The sequence below is a fragment of the Aethalodelphis obliquidens genome, unplaced genomic scaffold (assembly GCF_003676395.1).
Source record: "Aethalodelphis obliquidens isolate GAN/ISIS:26980383/991018 unplaced genomic scaffold, ASM367639v1 scaffold22, whole genome shotgun sequence".
NCBI classification, from domain to species: Eukaryota; Metazoa; Chordata; class Mammalia; order Artiodactyla; family Delphinidae; genus Aethalodelphis; species Aethalodelphis obliquidens.
The window spans coordinates 6,268,989-6,285,802 of record NW_020837966.1 but is presented as its reverse complement, the minus strand read 5'-3'; the positions used below and the strand labels follow the sequence as shown (position 1 = coordinate 6,285,802).

At 38.8% G+C, this 16,814-nt stretch overlaps 1 protein-coding gene across 1 annotated transcript in view; it reads left to right on the top strand.

Annotated features, from left to right (window-relative positions):
- Positions 1-16,814, top strand: part of DNAH12 (dynein axonemal heavy chain 12) — a 236,187-nt gene that overhangs the window by 11,395 nt on the left and 207,978 nt on the right. The window contains exons 2-3 of the mRNA XM_027121150.1: positions 12,200-12,328; positions 12,978-13,175. Coding sequence (XP_026976951.1) covers positions 13,006-13,175 — 170 coding nt within the window. The 5' untranslated portion in view covers positions 12,200-12,328; positions 12,978-13,005. The remainder of the gene's footprint in view (positions 1-12,199; positions 12,329-12,977; positions 13,176-16,814) is intronic.

Genomic DNA, 16,814 nt, shown 5'->3' with positions numbered 1-16,814 from the left:
TTTTGTTTGTTGGAAGATTTTTAATCACAGTTTCAATTTCAGGGCTTGTGATTGGTCTGTTTATATTTTCTATTTCTTCCTGATTCAGTCTTGGCACGTTGTGCATTTCTAAGAATTTGTCCATTTCTTCCAGTTTGTCCATTTTATTGGCATAGAGCTGCTTGTAGTAATCTCTCATGATCTTTTGTATTTCTGCAGTGTCAGTTGTTACTTCTCCTTTTTCATTTCTAATTCTATTGAGTCTTCTCCCTTTTTTTCTTGATGAGTCTGGCTAATGGTTTATCAATTTTGTTTATCTTCTCAAAGAAACAGCTTTTAGTTTTATTGATCTTTACTATAGTTTCCTTCATTTCTTTTTCATTTATTTCTGATCTGATTTTTATGATTTCTTTCCTTCTGCTAACTTTGGGTTTTCTTTGTTCTTCTTTCTCTAATTGCTTTAGGTGCAAGGTTAGGTTGTTTATTCGAGATGTTTCCTATTTCTTAAGGTAGGATTGTATTGCTATAAACTTCCCTCGTAGAACTGCTTTTGCTGCATCCTATAGGTTTTGGGTCGTCATGTCTCCATTATCATTTGTTTCTAAGTATTTTTTTATTTCCTCTTTGATTTCTTCACTGATCACTTCATTATTAAGTAGTGTATTGCCTACCTCCATGTGCTTGTATTTTTTACAGATCTTTTCCTGTAATCGATATCTAGTCTCATAGCATTGTGGTCAGAAAAGATACTTGATACAATTTCAATTTTCTTAAATTTACCAAGGCTTGATTTGTGACCCAAGATATGATCTATCCTGGAGAATGTTCCATGAGTACTTGAGAAGAATGTGTATTCTGTTGTTTTTGGATGGAATGTCCTATAAATATCAATTAAGTCCATCTTGTTTAATGTTTCATTTAAAGCTTGTGTTTCCTTATTTATTTTCATTTTGGATGATCTGTCCATTGGTGAAAGTGGAGTGTTAAAGTCCCCTACTATGAATGTGCTACTTCCGATTTCCCCTTTCATGGCTGTTAGTATTTGCCTTATGTACTGAGGTGGTTCTATGTTGGGTGCATAAATATTTACAATTGTTATATCTTCCTCTTGGATCAATCCCTTGATCATTATGTAGTGTCCTTCTTTGTCTCTTCTAATAGTCTTTATTTTAAAGTCTATTTTGTCTGATATGAGAATTGCTACTCCAGCTTTCTTTTGGTTTCCATTTGCATGGAATATCTTTTTCCATCCCCTTACTTTCAGTCTGTATGTGTCTCTAGGTCTGAAGTGGGTCACTTGTAGACAGCATATATATGGGTCTTGTTTTTGTATCCATTCAGCCAATCTGTGTCTTTTGGTGGGAGCATTTAGTCCATTTACATTTAAGGTAATTATCGATATGTATGTTCCTAATCCCATTTTCTTAATGTTTTGGGTTCATTATTGTAGATCTTTTCCTTCACTTGTGTTTTGCCTAGAGAAGTTCCTTTAGCATTTGTTGTAAAGCTGGTTTGGTGGTGCTGAACTCTCTCAGCTTTTGCTTGTCTGCAAAGGTTTTAATTTCTCCATCAAATCTGAAAGAGATCCTTGCTGGGTAGAGTAATCTTGGTTGCAGGTTTTTCTCCTTCATCACTTTAAATATGTCCTGCCAGTCCCTTCTGGCTTGCAGAGTTTCTGCTGAAAGATCAGCTGTTAACCTTATGGGGATTCCCTTGTGTGTTATTTGTTGTTTTTCCCTTGCTGCTTTTAATATGTTTTCTTTGTATTTAATTTTTGACAGTTTGATTAATATGTGTCTTGGCGTATTTCTCCTTGGATTTATCCTGTATGGGACTCTCTGTGCTTCCTGGACTTGATTAACTATTTCCTTTCCCATATCAGGGAAGTTTTCAACTATAATCTCTTCAAATATTTTCTCAGTCCCTTTCTTTTTCTCTTCTTCTTCTGGAACCCCTATAATTCGAATGTTGGTGCGTTTAATGTTGTCCCAGAAGTCTCCGAGACTGTCCTCAGTTCTTTTCATTCTTTTTTCTTTATTCTGCTCTGCAGTAGTTATTTCCACTATTTTATCTTCCAGGTCACTTATCCGTTCTTCTGCCTCAGTTATTCTGCTATTGATCCCATCTAGAGTATTTTTAATTTCAGATTGTGTTGTTCATCGTTGTTTGTTTCATCTTTAGTTCTTCTAGGTCCTTGTTAAATGTTTCTTGTATTTTTTCTATTCTATTTCCAAGATTTTGGATCATCTTTACTATCATTATTCTGAATTCTTTTTCAGATAGACTGCCTTTTTCCTCCTCATTTGTTAGGTCTGGTGGGTTTTTATCTTGCTCCTTCATCTGCTGTGTGTTTTTCTGTCTTCTCATTTTGCTTATCTTACTGTGTTTGGGGTCTGCTTTTTGCAGGCTGCAGGTACGTAGTTCCTGTTGTTTTTTGTGTCTGTCCCCAGTGCCTAAGGTTGGTTCAGTGGGTTGTGTAGGCTTCCTGGTGGAGGGGACTAGTGCCTGTGTTCTGGTGGATGAGGCTGGATCTTGTCTTTCTGGTGGGCAGGTCCACGTCTGGTGGTGTGTTTTGGGGTGTCTGTGGACTTATTAAGATTTTAGGCAGCCTCTCTGTTAATGGTTGGGGTTGTGTTCATGTTGTGCTAGTTGTTTGGCATAGGGTGTCCAGCACTGTAGCTTGCTGGTCGTTGAGTGAAGCTGGGTGCTGGTGTTGAGATGGAGATCTATGGGAGATTTTCACCGTTTGATATTATGTGGAGCTGGGAGGTCTCTTGTAGACCAGTGTCCTGAAGTTGGCTCTCCCACCTCAGGGGCACAGCACTGACTCCTGGCTGCAGTACCAAGAGCCTTTCATCCACACGGCTCAGAATAAAAGGGAGAAAAAGTAGAAAGAAAGAAAGAAGGAAGGAAAGAAAGAAAGGAGGGAGGGAGAGCAGGAGGAAGGAAGGACAGGAAGGAAGATAAAGTAAAATAAAATAAAGTAAGATAAAATATAATAAAGTTATTAAAATAGAAAATTATTAAGAAAAAAATTTTAAAAAACCCAACCACAACAACAAAAAAATGGACAGATAGAACCCTAGGACAAATGGTGGAAGCAAAGGTATACAGACAAAATCTCACACAGAAACATACACATACTCACAAAAAGAGGAAAAGTGGAAAAAATCATAAATCTTGCTCTCGAAGTCCACCTCCTCATTTTGGGATAATTTGTTGTCTAAAGGAGGGAAGGAAGGAAAGAAAGAAAGAAAAGATAAAATAAAGTTATGAAAATAAAAAATAATTATTAAGAAAAAAAATAAAACAAAACAAAACGGACGGATAGAACCCTAGGACAAATGGTCAGAGCAAAGCTATAAAACAAAATCTCACACAGAAGCATACACATACTCACAAAAAGAGGAAAAGTGGAAAAAATCATAAATCTTGCTCTCAAAGTCCACCTCCTCATTTTGGGATGATTTGTTGTCTAAAGGAGGGAAGGAAGGAAAGAAAGAAAGAAAGAAGATAAAATAAAATAAAGTTATGAAAATAAAAAATAATTATTAAGAAAAAAAATAAAACAAAACAAAACGGACGGATAGAACCCTAGGACAAATGGTCAGAGCAAAGCTATACAAACAAAATCTCACAAAGAAGCATACACATACACACTCACAGAAAGAGGAAAAGGGGAAAAAATCATAAATCTTGCTCTCAAAGTCCACCTCCTCAATTTGGGATGATTCGTTGTCTATTCATGTATTCCACAGATGCAGGGTACATCAAGTTGATTGTGGAGATTGAATCCACTGCTTCTTAGGCTGCTGGGAGAGATTTCCCTTTCTCTTCTTTGTTCACACAGCTCCTGGGGTTCAGCTTTGGATTTGGCCCCGCCTCTGCGTTTAGGTCGCCTGAAAGCGTCTGTTCTTCTCTCAGACAGGACGGGGTTAAAGGAGCAGCTGATACGGGAACTCTGGCTCACTCAGGCTGGGGGGAGGGAGGGGTACGGACTGCGGGGCGGGTCTGCGGCAGCAGAGTCCAGCGTGACGTTCCACCAGCCTGAGGTGCGCCGTGTGTTCCCTCGGGGAAGTAGTCCCTGGATTCCGGGACCCTGGCAGTGGCGGGCTGCACGGGCTCCCTGGAAGGGGGGTGTGGATAGTGACCTGTGCTCACACACAGGCTTCTTGGTGGCAGCAGCAGCAGACTTAGCATCTCATGCATGTCTTTGGGGTACGCGCTTTTAGCCGCGGCTCGCACCTGTCTCTGGAGCTCCTTTAAGCAGCGCTCTTACTCCCCTCTCCTCGCGCACCAGGAAACAAAGAGGCAAGAAAAGTCTCTTGCCTCTTTGGCAGGTCCAGACTTTTCCCCCGACTCCCTCCCGGCTAGCCGTGGTGCACTAATCCCCTGCAGGCTGTGTTCACACCGCCAACCCCAGTCCTCTCCCTGCGCTCTGACTGAAGCCTGAGCCTCAGCTCCCAGCCCCGCCCGCCCCGGTGGGTGAGCAGACAAGGCTCTTGGGCTGGTGAGTGCTGGTTGGCACCGATCCTCTGTGCGGGAATCTCTCTGCTTTGCCCTCCGCTCTCCTGTTGCTGTGCTGTCCTCCGCGGCTCCGAAGCCTCCCCCCTCTGCCACCCACAGTCTCCCCCCGCGAAGGAGCTTCCTAGTGTGTGGAAACCTTTCCTCCTTCACGGATCCCTCCCACTGGTACACATCCCGTCCGTATCCTTTTGTCTCTGCTTATTCCTTTTTCTTTTGCACTACCCAGGTATGTGGGGAGTTTCTTGCCTTTTGGGAGATCTGAGGTCTTCTGCCAGCGTTCAGTAGGTGTACTGTAGGGGTTGTTCAACGTGTAGTTGTATTTCTGGTGTATCTGTGGGGAGGAAGGTGATCTCCGCATCTTACTATTCCGCCATCTTCCCCTCGTCCCCCGGAACATACATTTTGATAATTACCTTAAATGTAAATGGATTAAATTCTCCAACCAAAAGATATAGACTGGCTGAATGGATACCCAAAAAAAAGACCTGTATATATGCTGTCTACAAGAGATCCACTTCAGATCTAGGGACACATACAGACTGAAAGTGAGGGGTTGGAAAAAGATATTCTATGGAAATGGAAATTAAAAGAAAGCTGGAGGGCTTCCCTGGTGGTGCAGTGGTTGAGAGTCCGCCTGCCGATGCAGGGAACACGGGTTCATGCCCCAGTTCAGGAAGATCCCACATGCCGCGGAGCGGCTAGGCCCGTGAGCCATGGCTGCTGAGCCTGCACGTCCGGAGCCTGTGCTCCACAGCGGGAGAGGCCGCAACAGTGAGAGGTCTGCGTACCGGGAAAAAAAAAAATGCTGGAGTAGCAATACTCATATCAGACAAAATAGACTTTAAAATAAAGACTGTTACACGAGACAAAGAAGGTCACTATATAATGATCAACGGATCAATCCAAGAAGAAGATACAACAATTGTAAATACTTATGCACCCAGCCTAGGAGCACTTCAGTACATAAGGCAAATGCTAACAGCCATAAAAGGGGAAGTTGACAGTAACACAATCATAGTAGGGGAGTTTAACACCCCACTTTCACCAATGGACAGATCAACCAAAATGAAAATAAATAAGGAAACACAAGCTTTAAATGATACATTCAACAGGATGGACTTAATTCATATTTATAGGACATTACATCCAAAAACAACAGAATACACTTTTTTCTCAAGTGCTTATGGAACATTCTCCAGGATAGATCATATCTTGGGTCACAAATCAAGCCTTGGTAACCTTAAGAAAATTGAAATTGTATCAGTTATCTTTTCCGAGCACAACTCTAATGAGAAAGATATCAATTACAGGAAAAAGACTGTAAAAAAATACAAACACATGGAGGCTAAACAATGCACTACTAAACAAGAGATCACTGAAGAAATCAAAGAGGAAATCAAAAAATACCTAGGAACAAATGACATTGAAAACACAACGACCCAAAAACTGTGGGCTGCAGCAAAAGCAGTTCCAAGAGGGAAGTTTATAGCAATACAATCCTACCTCAAGAAACAAAAATCTCAAATAAACAACCTAACCTTACACCTAAAGAAATTAGAGAAAGAAGAACAAAAATAACCCAAAGTTAGCAGAAGGAAAGAAATCATAAAGATCAGATCAGAAATAAATGAAAAAGAAATGAAGGAAACAATAGCAAAGATCAGTACAACTAAAGGCTGGTTCTTTGAGAAGATAAAATTGAAAAACCATTAGCCAGAGTCATCAAGAAAAACAGGGAGAAGACTCAAATCAATAGAATTAGAAATGAAAAAGGAGAAGTAACAACTGACACTGCAGAAATACAAAGGATCATGAGAGATTATTACAAGCAATTATATGCCAATAAAATGGACAACCTGGAAGAAATGGACAAATTCTTAGAAATGCACAACCTTCCGAGACTGAACCAGGAAGAAATAGAAAATATAAACAGACCAATCAGAAGCACTGAAATTGAAACTGTGATAAAAAATCTTCCAACAAACAAAAGCCCAGGACCAGATGGCTTCACAGGTGAATTTTATCAATCATTTAGAGAAGAGCTAAGACCTATCCTCAAACTCTTCCAAAATATAGCAGAGGGAGGAACACTCTCAATCTCATTCTACGAAACCACCCTGTTACCAAAACCAGACAAAGATGTCACAAGAAAAGAAAACTACAGGCCTATATCACTGATGAACATCGATGCAAAAATCTCAACAGAGTACTAGCAAACAATCCAGCAGCACATTAAAAGGACCATACACCATGATAAAGTGGAGTTTATCCCAGGAATGCAAGGATTCTTCAATATACACAAATCAATCAATGTGATACACCATATTAATACACTGAAGGATAAAAACCATATGATAATCTCAACAGATGCAGAGAAAGCTTTCAACAAAATTCAACAAACACCCATTTTTTATAAAAACTCTCCAGAAAGTAGGCATAGAGAGAACTTACCTCAACATAATAAAGGCCATATATGACAAACCCACAGCAAACATCATTCTCAATGGTGAAAAATTGAAACCATTTCCTCTGAGATCAGGAACAATACAAGGTTGCCCACTCTCACCATTATTATATAACATAGTTTTGGAAGTTTTAGCCACAGCAGTCAGAGACGAAAAAGAAATAAAAGGAATACAGGGCTTCCCTGGTGGCGCAGTGGTTGAGAGTCTGCCGGCCGATGCAGGGGATGCGGGTTAGTGCCCCGGTCCGGGAGGATCCCACGTGCCACGGAGCGGCTGGGCCTGTGAGCTGTGACCGCTGAGCCTGTGTGTCCGGAGCCTGTGCTCCGCAATGGGAGAGCCCACAACAGTGAGAGGTCCGCATACCGCAAAAAAAAAAAAAGGAATCCAAGTTGGAAAAGAAGAGTTAAAACTGTCACTGTTTGCAGATGACTCGATACTATACATACAGAATCCTAAAGATGCTACCAGAAAACTACGAGAGCTAATCAATGAATTTGCTAAAGTAGCAGGATACAAAATTAATGAACAGAAATCTCTTGCATTCCTATACACTAATGATGAACAATCTGAAAGAGAAATTAAGGAAACACTCCCATTTACCATTGCAGCAAAAAGAATAAAATACCTAGGAATAAACCTACCTAAGGAGACAAAAGACCTGTATGCAGAAAACTATAAGACACTGATGAAAGAAATTAAAGATAATACCAACTGATGGAGAGATATACTATGTTCTTGGTTTGGAAGAATCAACATTGTGAAAATGACCCTACTACCCAAAGCAATCTGCAGATTCAATGCAATCCCTATCAAACTACCACTGGCATTTTGCAAAGAACTAGAACCAAAAATTTCACAATATGTATGGTAACACAAAAGACCCTGAATAACCAAAGCAATCTTGAGAAAGAAAAAGGGAGCTGGAGGAATCAGGCTCCCTGACTTCAGACTATACTACAAAGCTACAGTAATCAAGATAGTATGGAAGTGGCACAAAAACAGAAATATAGATCAGTGGAAAGGATGGAAAGCCCAGAGATAAACCCACACACATATGGTCACCTTATATTTGATAAGGGAGGCAAGAATATACAGTGGAGAAAAGGCAGCCTCTTCAATAAGTGGTGCTGGAAAGCCTGGACAGCTACATGTAAAAGAATAAAATTAGAACACTCCCTAACACCATACACAAAAATAAACTCCAGATGGATTAAAGACTTAAATGTAAGACCAAACACTATAAAACTCTTCAAGGAAAACATAGGCAGAACACTCTATGATGTAAATCACAGAAAAGTCCTTTTTGACCCACCTCCTAGAGAAATGGAAATAAAAACAAAAATAAACAAATGGGACCTAATGAAACTTAAAAGTTTTTGCACAGCAAAGGAAACCATGAAGAAGACGAAAAGACAACCATCAGAATGGGAGAAAATATTTGGAAATGAAGCAACTGACAAAGGATTAATCTCCAAAATATACAAGCAGCTCATGCAGCTCAATATCAAAGAAACAATCCAATCCAAAAATGGGCAGAAGACCTAAATAGACATTTCTCCAAAGAAGATATACAGATTGCCAACAAACACATGAAAGGATGCTCAACATCACTAATGATTAGAGAAATTCAAATCAAAACTACAATGAGGTATCACCTCACTTCGGTCAGAATGGTCATCATCAAAAAATCTAGAAACAATAAATGCTGGAGAGGGTGTGGAGAAAAGGGAACCCTGTTGCACTGTTGGCGGCAATGTAAATTGATACAGCCACTATGGAGAACAGTACGGAGGTTCCTTAAAAAACTAAAAATAGATCCACCATGTGACTCAGCAATCCCACTACTGGGCATATACCCTGAGAAAACCATAATTCAAAGAGTCATGTACCATAATGTTCATTGCAGCTCTATTTACAATAGCCAGGACATGGAAGCAACCTACGTGTCCATCGACAGATGAATGGATAAAGAAGATGTGGCATATACATACAATGAAATATTACTCAACCATAAAAAGAAATGAAATTGAGTTGTTTGTAGTGAGGTGGATGGACCTAGAGTCTGTCATACAGAGTGAAGTAAGTCAGAAAGAGAAAAACAAATACCATATGCTAACACATATATATGGAATCTAAAAAATAAAATTAAATTGTTCTGAAGATCCTAGGGGCAGGACAGGAATAATGATGCACATGTAGAGAATGGGCTTGAGGACACAGGGAGAGGGAAGGATAAGCTGGAACGAAGTGAGAGAATGGCATGGACATGTATACTCTACCAAATATAAAGTATATAGCTAGTGGGAAGCAGCTGCATAGCACAGGGAGATCAGCTCAGTGCTTTGTGACCACCAGAGGGGTGGGATAGGGAGGGTGGGATGGAGACTTAAGAGGAAGGGGATATGGGGATATATATATACGTATAGCTGATTCACTTTGTTATAAAGCGGAAACGAACACAACAATGTAAAGCAATTATACTCCAATAAAGATGTTAAAAAAAAGAGATACCATTAAGAAAATGAAAAGGCAAGCTACAGGCCAAGAGAATATATTTGCAAATTATCTGATAAATGATTTGTATCCAGAATGTAAAGAACTCTTACCCCTTAATGATAAAAATGGAAATATTCCAATTTAAAAATGGATAAAAGATCTAAATAAACATTTCATCAAAAAAGAAGATATGTTAATGGATAATAAGCACACGAAAAGATATTTAACATATTTGCATTTAGGGAAATGCAAATTAAAACCACAATGAGATACCACTGTATGCCCATTCAAATACCTCGAATAAAAAAGATAGACAATACCAAGTGTTGGCAAGGATGTGGAGAAATTGGAATGCTTATATTTTTCTGGTAGAAATGTATAATCTTTCAGCCACTTTGGAAAACAGTTTGACAGTTTCTTAAAAGGTCAAACGTACACTTATCATTTATCCCAGCAATTCCTACCAATGAGAAATGAAAATGTATGTTCATCCAAAGATTTGTGCACAAATGTTCATGCAAGGATTATTCACAATAGCCCCGAACTGAAAGCAATCCAAATGTCCATCAACTTGTGAATGAATAAACCAAATATGATATATCCATATAATGGAAGACTATCCATCAGTAAAAAGGAATGAACTTCTCTCACATACTACATATAGATGAACCTCAAACACATTATTAAGTGAAAGAAGCCAGACACAAAAGACCACATAATACATGATTCCATGTACATGACATTTTCAGAAGTTGTAAACCTATAGAGACCAAAAGTAAATCAGTGGTTGCCTAGGACTGGAGGTGGGAGTGAGGATTGACTGTTTATGACGTCAAGGGAACTTTTTGCAGTGATGGAAATTTTTTAGAACTGGATCTTGGTAGTGGTTGCACAACTGTATAAATTTACTGAAAAACCCATTGAATTATATACTTTAAAATGGTGAATTCTATAGTATGTAAATTATACCTATTAAAACCTGTTTGACAAAAGATGTACATTGTATTAGTTAGGATCTAATGAGGGAAGCAGAAGATTAAGATTATAACCAGTAGATTATATATATACCCTATATGTATCCATTGTTTGTATGTTTATATATAGGGTTTCTTACAGGGAACTGGCTTATGTAACTGTAGGGGATCATGAAGCAAGTCCACAATCTGTAGGGGCAGGCTGTCAGGAAGGAAAGAGCCAGAAAGGGGAGAGCACCTGTACACCTAGCTGCTGTTTGGAGTCTAACTCAGGGCATGTCTAAAACTTTTTAAAAGGACTTCCACTGACTGAGTGAGACCCACACAGATAATCTCCCTAGATTAACATCAATTTACAGGGGACTTGAATTACATCTGCAAAATCTCTTCACAGCAGCCCTAGATTAGTATTTGATTGAGTAACTGGGAGAAGCTGAGTGCATGATATAATACTGTCCTCCGTTCAGTTCTGTAGTTTAGCCTAACCAAATTGACATGTCAAAAAAACATCACAGAAAGACAAATATCATATGATATTGCTTATATGTGGAATCTGAAAAAATGATACAAATGAATTTATTAACAAAACAGAAATTGACTCACAGACATAGAAAATAAACTTACGGTTACCAAAGGGGAAAGGTGGGGGAGGGATAAATTAGGAGTTTTTGATTAAAATATACACACTACTATATATAAAATAGATAACAAATAAGGAGCTACTGTATAGCATGGGAAACTATACTCAATATCTTGTAATAACCCATAATGGAAAAGTATCTTAAAAAAGAATATATATATATATATATATCTCACTTTGCTGTACACCTGAAACTAACACAACATTGTAAATCAACTATATTTCAATAAAATTTTTTAAAAAGACACTGTGACAAAAAAATCACAAGTGTTTTGTTTTCCACAGAAAATAGTTTGTTTTTACAAGCTGGGAGGAATTTCAATTTGTTCATTCACTGACTCAAATGAAATTTCTAGAGGAACAACTGTTTGCTAGACACAATAGTGTAGGCTGTACTCTCATTAAAAAAAAATTCTTTACATGCCGACTGGCACATAGAAGATGCTCAAATATTTGTTGAATGAATATGCCATTAATACACCACCAGGATTTATTTATCTACCAATTTTATTTATGCACATGGTATTTGTGTAGGCTATTATCATTTAGATGGAGTATCCATTGTGCAGCCTCAAATAGCAAAGTTTCACATTTCTCTCTTCATGCATACTCAAAAAATTTACACAGCTTAGTCTTCTCTGCCAAAAATTTTCTGAAAGAAGTGCTGTCTAAACAAATACTGGATAGAGAAAAAAGATAAATTAAAATCTTGATTAGTTATAATATTTACAGGGAAGTCGCTATGGGGACACTTGAAGACTTGATCCTCCTTGAGAGTGTTTATATAAATCTATTTTCCAACGGATCCGAATTTCCAGTCTTGCAGTTTTCCACAATTTGAAGATCCTGATTCTGTGCCCTTTCTAAGGGAAGAGAGTTAGGTAAAAAAGTCTCATTCACTGACCCTCCATTTACTCGAGTAATGAACTATTGTTGTGACAGGTAATCCTAATCTGTGGCACTCAGCAACTGCCTCTCCAGGCAACATTTGCCCAGTCTCTAGTTGCGACGGCGACAGTTTCTATGGCGACAACTTTGTTTCTACGCGGCAGGCGACTGCCCAGCTCGGCAGGGCGTTCCGGAGGATTCAACCCTGTTTTCTCTCTTCCTTTCACCAGCTCGGCAGGACCCCGTAGGGCGTTCCGGAGGATTCAACCCTGTTTTCTCTCCCGTTCACCATTAGAGAAGTTCATTGAACGTACCCCTCTTATCTGAGCAGCCGGGAAGTAGTGAAAACAATCAGAGAGGTACTTTCTTGTCCTCAGCTTTTCTCTTCACCCCTCTCCCAGGGGAGGAGATTTTGAACTGGGCGCCAGCAGAAACTGTCTTTTTCAAGGCAGGAATCTCCAAATTGTGTGGGCATCTGCAGCAAATGCAGTTGATATCACAGTTAATTATTCAGCATTTATATGACATTTTAGATTTCTTATGCACTTAGCATGCCTATTTTTGTTTGGTCATAGTATGGCTTTCTAGGAAGGTAGCAAAACTAAGATACAATAGTGATGTTTAAAAATATTAATGATGTTAAAGTAGCAGCTTTTTGGGGAGAGAGATTATACCTCAACAACTGGATTTTGTTGTTGTTGTGATTTGCTTCTTAGGGAAAATTTGAACTCAAAATTTTAGAACTGTACAGGTATTTAGAGAGCATCTAATCCAGTTCCTTAATTTCAGCCATGAGGAAACTGAAGCCCTCACTCACCGGGAAGTGACTGGCTTCATTTGTTCATAGCAATGAATGGTAGAGCTGTAACAGGAATCCCTGCCCATTTATCTCAACTGCCATCCTTGGGAAAAAGATATAAAGAGGCCTAGAATTTTTGGTATTGATACGTAATGAATATATCGAGGCTAGCTTTTACAATAATGGCTTTACGGACTTTTTCTCCTCAGAGTATATTTTAATCTTTAGGGGACCAAGATGTCAGATACAAACAAAACTGCCATTGCAGCAGAAAAAGAGGCTCTGAACTTGAAGTTACCTCCCATTGTTCGTCCCCTGGAAGACATAGGCGTTGACACACCAGCACAAAGTAAGCTGCTGAGTTACAGAAGATCCAAGGAGCAGCAGAAGACAATTAATCAGTTAGTGTAAGTAGCATATTAGTAAATAATCCTTGTTTGGAATTTGAGTGAAATAATTAGTGTTTGTATTCTCATAAAAAGTTTAACTATTTAGGTTGTTCATGGTCAAAATATCATCTTCAAATTCAAGTAGGAAAACAATTGAAAAAGTAATTGTAATGATAGTAAATGTTATATAGTGCTTATAGTGTTTATTCTAAGCATTGTTTTTATTGTTTTACCTATACTTCTCACAACAACCCTATACGATGGGTACTATTGTTATTTCTATATATAGATGAGTAAACTGAGGTGCAGAGAAGTTAAGTAACTTGCCGAAGGTCTCACAGCTTGAGTTTAGGCCCTGACAGTCTGGTCCTAGAGTTCACATACTTTGAACACCACGCTATTCCTCCTTGTGATATATTATAACCATACTGGTCCCTGAAAGTAAGACCAAGTAACTGGGCCTCTACAAATAGCATTGCACTGGAGCAAATACTTAATAAAATACCTTGAAACTACTTGTACTTAAAATTTTTTTCTATACAAAAGAAAATATAGTCTAACATCCTACCCTTTCTGCTCCAATTTAGTGGAAATTAAAACTAATTTAGGTACCAGCTACCAAAGGCACTGATAAGGATGGTTCAGTCAATTCAGCAGTTACTGAGAATTTCCTAGGTACCTGATTCTGCTGGGCTCTAGGGATAAATAAGAAGAAAAAGATATTGAGCTCTGTACGCTTTGAACCTAACACTGAACTATAAAACAGGGAATTTCTCTCTGGTGGATTTCTGCTTCTCTTTCTGCATTCTCTTTCCCTCTTTGGTCTGCCTCCTTTATACCTATTTTTGCAACTGACTAAGTTTTATTCTCTGTTACATTGTTGATGATCATATTGTTGCTAGTTAAAATAATTTAAGTTTTTGCTGATTTTACTTTCCTTAAAATTAAACAGGTCTGTTAATCATATAACTTCTTTAAATTTACATTACTATTAGTCTGTCAATCTTCTAATCATATTTAAATCCAAACTTATAAGGTATATTAACTAATGGCGGTATATGTATTGTCAGATACCCTTTACCCCTTTAATTTCTAAGACTAACCAATGTTTCAGTAGACTTAGAGAATAGAAAAAGGGGTTCCTTAGGAGTTACATATTGTTCTTGCTCCAAAACCTTTTATAATCTCAGAATGTTGAACTACTTGCAGTTCCATATTTTTACATTTAGTGAAAAATAAATTTCACAATTGCTCCCTGCAGTTTCCTTCACTGAAAAGTCTATCTGAATACTTATACAGTTTATTCAAGGCTTAGTTTATGAATCACCTCCTCTGGAAAGCTTTCTCCTAATCCCCTTTGTGCAGCTTTAACCCTGTCTACATATTCTCTTACATCTATTTAACGGATATTAAATATCTACTGTTATCCCAAACACTGTGCTTGTTACTAGAAAGACCACAGAGAACACAACAGAAAGGACTTTAGTCTTTCAGAAGCTTATATTCTGGTGGGAGGAGGCAGATAGTAAACATATTAAAAAAAATTATGTTAACCCTTTAGATGGTGATAAATACTATGAAGAAATAAAATAGTGGGATAGAGAGTGACAGGGAAGATGTTTCTAGGAACATTGCAGGAAAGTCCCGTGGAGGTGATATGTAGAGATCTAAAGAATAAGAAGTTTATCATTTAAATAAACATGAGAACACCACTGTAGCAAAGGGGATAGCAAGCATGAAAGCCCTGCAATGTGAATGCTTTCAGTGTGTTCTAGGAATTGACAAAGGTCTATGTCACTAGAGTATCAGGGACCTGGGGAAGAGTATTATCAGGTGAGGTCTGTGGATAGAGAGTTCCAGGAGTAAGGTGGGATGTAAGGAGTCCTGGGCAGAACAGAGCCCTCTGCTGGGACCAGTTCCTTGGAACACTTGGCTGAGCAAAGATCGAAAATTGTTTTGTAGCTTTCCAGATTCCCATGAATGAGCCACTTCTTCCTTGGCCACTAGGAATCCCTCTTGATTCAGACCAGCCTTTCTCTCCTTCACCATATGTAGTCTCTTACACAGTCCTTTGAAATTGTCCAATTTTGTTTATTTATCTGTTTTTTGATTGTTAACACAGAAAGCAAAAACAGGGAGTGAAAACACTAGCTCTTACATTCTTCGCAGCTCTTTTTATTTATATCAGTAGAGAAAACACACTCCAGGAAATTATTGCTATATTAAAGGGTGACATTTATATATAAAGAGCTCAAGGTAGTTACGCATATTTATGTTGGGATCATTGCAGTGCAAGGTAGCTAGTGCCAACTAGCATACCAAAGTATAATCCTTGAAAGTATTGATCACTGAGAGCTAGGCTGCTCACAGAGAAAATGATGGATGAAGGGGAGTCTGGCCTGGGCCTTGACAATTAACAAAGAAAAGAGGAAGGAGGATATTCCAGGCACATTTTCTACTCCATGTGAGAAAGCCTTAGGAATTTTATTTTTAATAGATCTTTATTGGAGTATAATTGCTTCACAATACTGTGTTAGTTTCTGTTGCACAACAAAGCAATTCAACCATATGCATAGATATGTCCCCATATCCCCTCCCTCTTGAGCCTCCCTCCCATGCTCCCTATCGCACCCCTCTAGGTCATCGCAAAGCACCGAGCCGATCTCCCTGTGCTATTTTCCACCAGCCAACTATTTTACATTCGGTAGTATATGTATGTCGATGCTACCCTCACTTAGCCCCAGCTTCGCCCTCCCACCCCAGGTCCTCAAGTCCATTTTCTATATCTATCTCTTTATTCCTGCCCTGCAACTAGGTTCATCAATACCTTTTATTTTTTTAGATTCCATATATATGTGTTAGCATATGGTATTTGTTTTTCTCTTTCTGACTTACTTCACTTTGTATGACAGACTCTAGGTCCATCCACCCCCCTACAAATAACTCAATTTCGTTTCTTTTTATGGCCGAGTAATATTCCATTGTATATATATGCCACATCTTCTTTATCCATTCATCTGTCGATGGACACTTAGGTTGGTTCCGTGTCCTGGCTATTGCAAATAGTGCTGCACTGAAACATTGTGGTACATGTCTCTTTGAATTGTGATTTTCTCAGGGTATATGCCCAGTAATGGGATTGCTGTGTCATATGGTAGTTCTATTTTTAGTTTTTTAAAGAACCTCCATACTGTTTTCCATAGTGGTTGTATCAATTTACATTCCCACCAACAGTGCAAGAGGGTTCCCTTTTCACCACACATTTTTCCAGCATTTATTTTTTCTAGATTTTTTGATAATTGCCATTCTGACCGACGTGAGTTAATACCTCATTGTAAGGAGCTTCAAGGTGGTGGAAGAGTAAGACACAGAGTTCACCTTCCTCCCCACAAATACATCAGAAATGCATCTACATGTGGAATAACTCCTACAGAACACCTACTGAACGCTGACAGAAGACCTTAGACCTCCCAAAAGGCAAGAAACTCCCCACGTACCTGGGTAGGGCAAAAGAAGAAAGAAAAAACAGAGACGAAAGAATAGGGACGGGAACTGCACCAGTGGGAGGGAGCTGTGAGGGAGGAAAGGTTTCCACAAGCTAGGAAGACCCTTCATGGGTGGAGACTGCGGGTGGCAGAGGGGGGAAGCTTTGGAGCC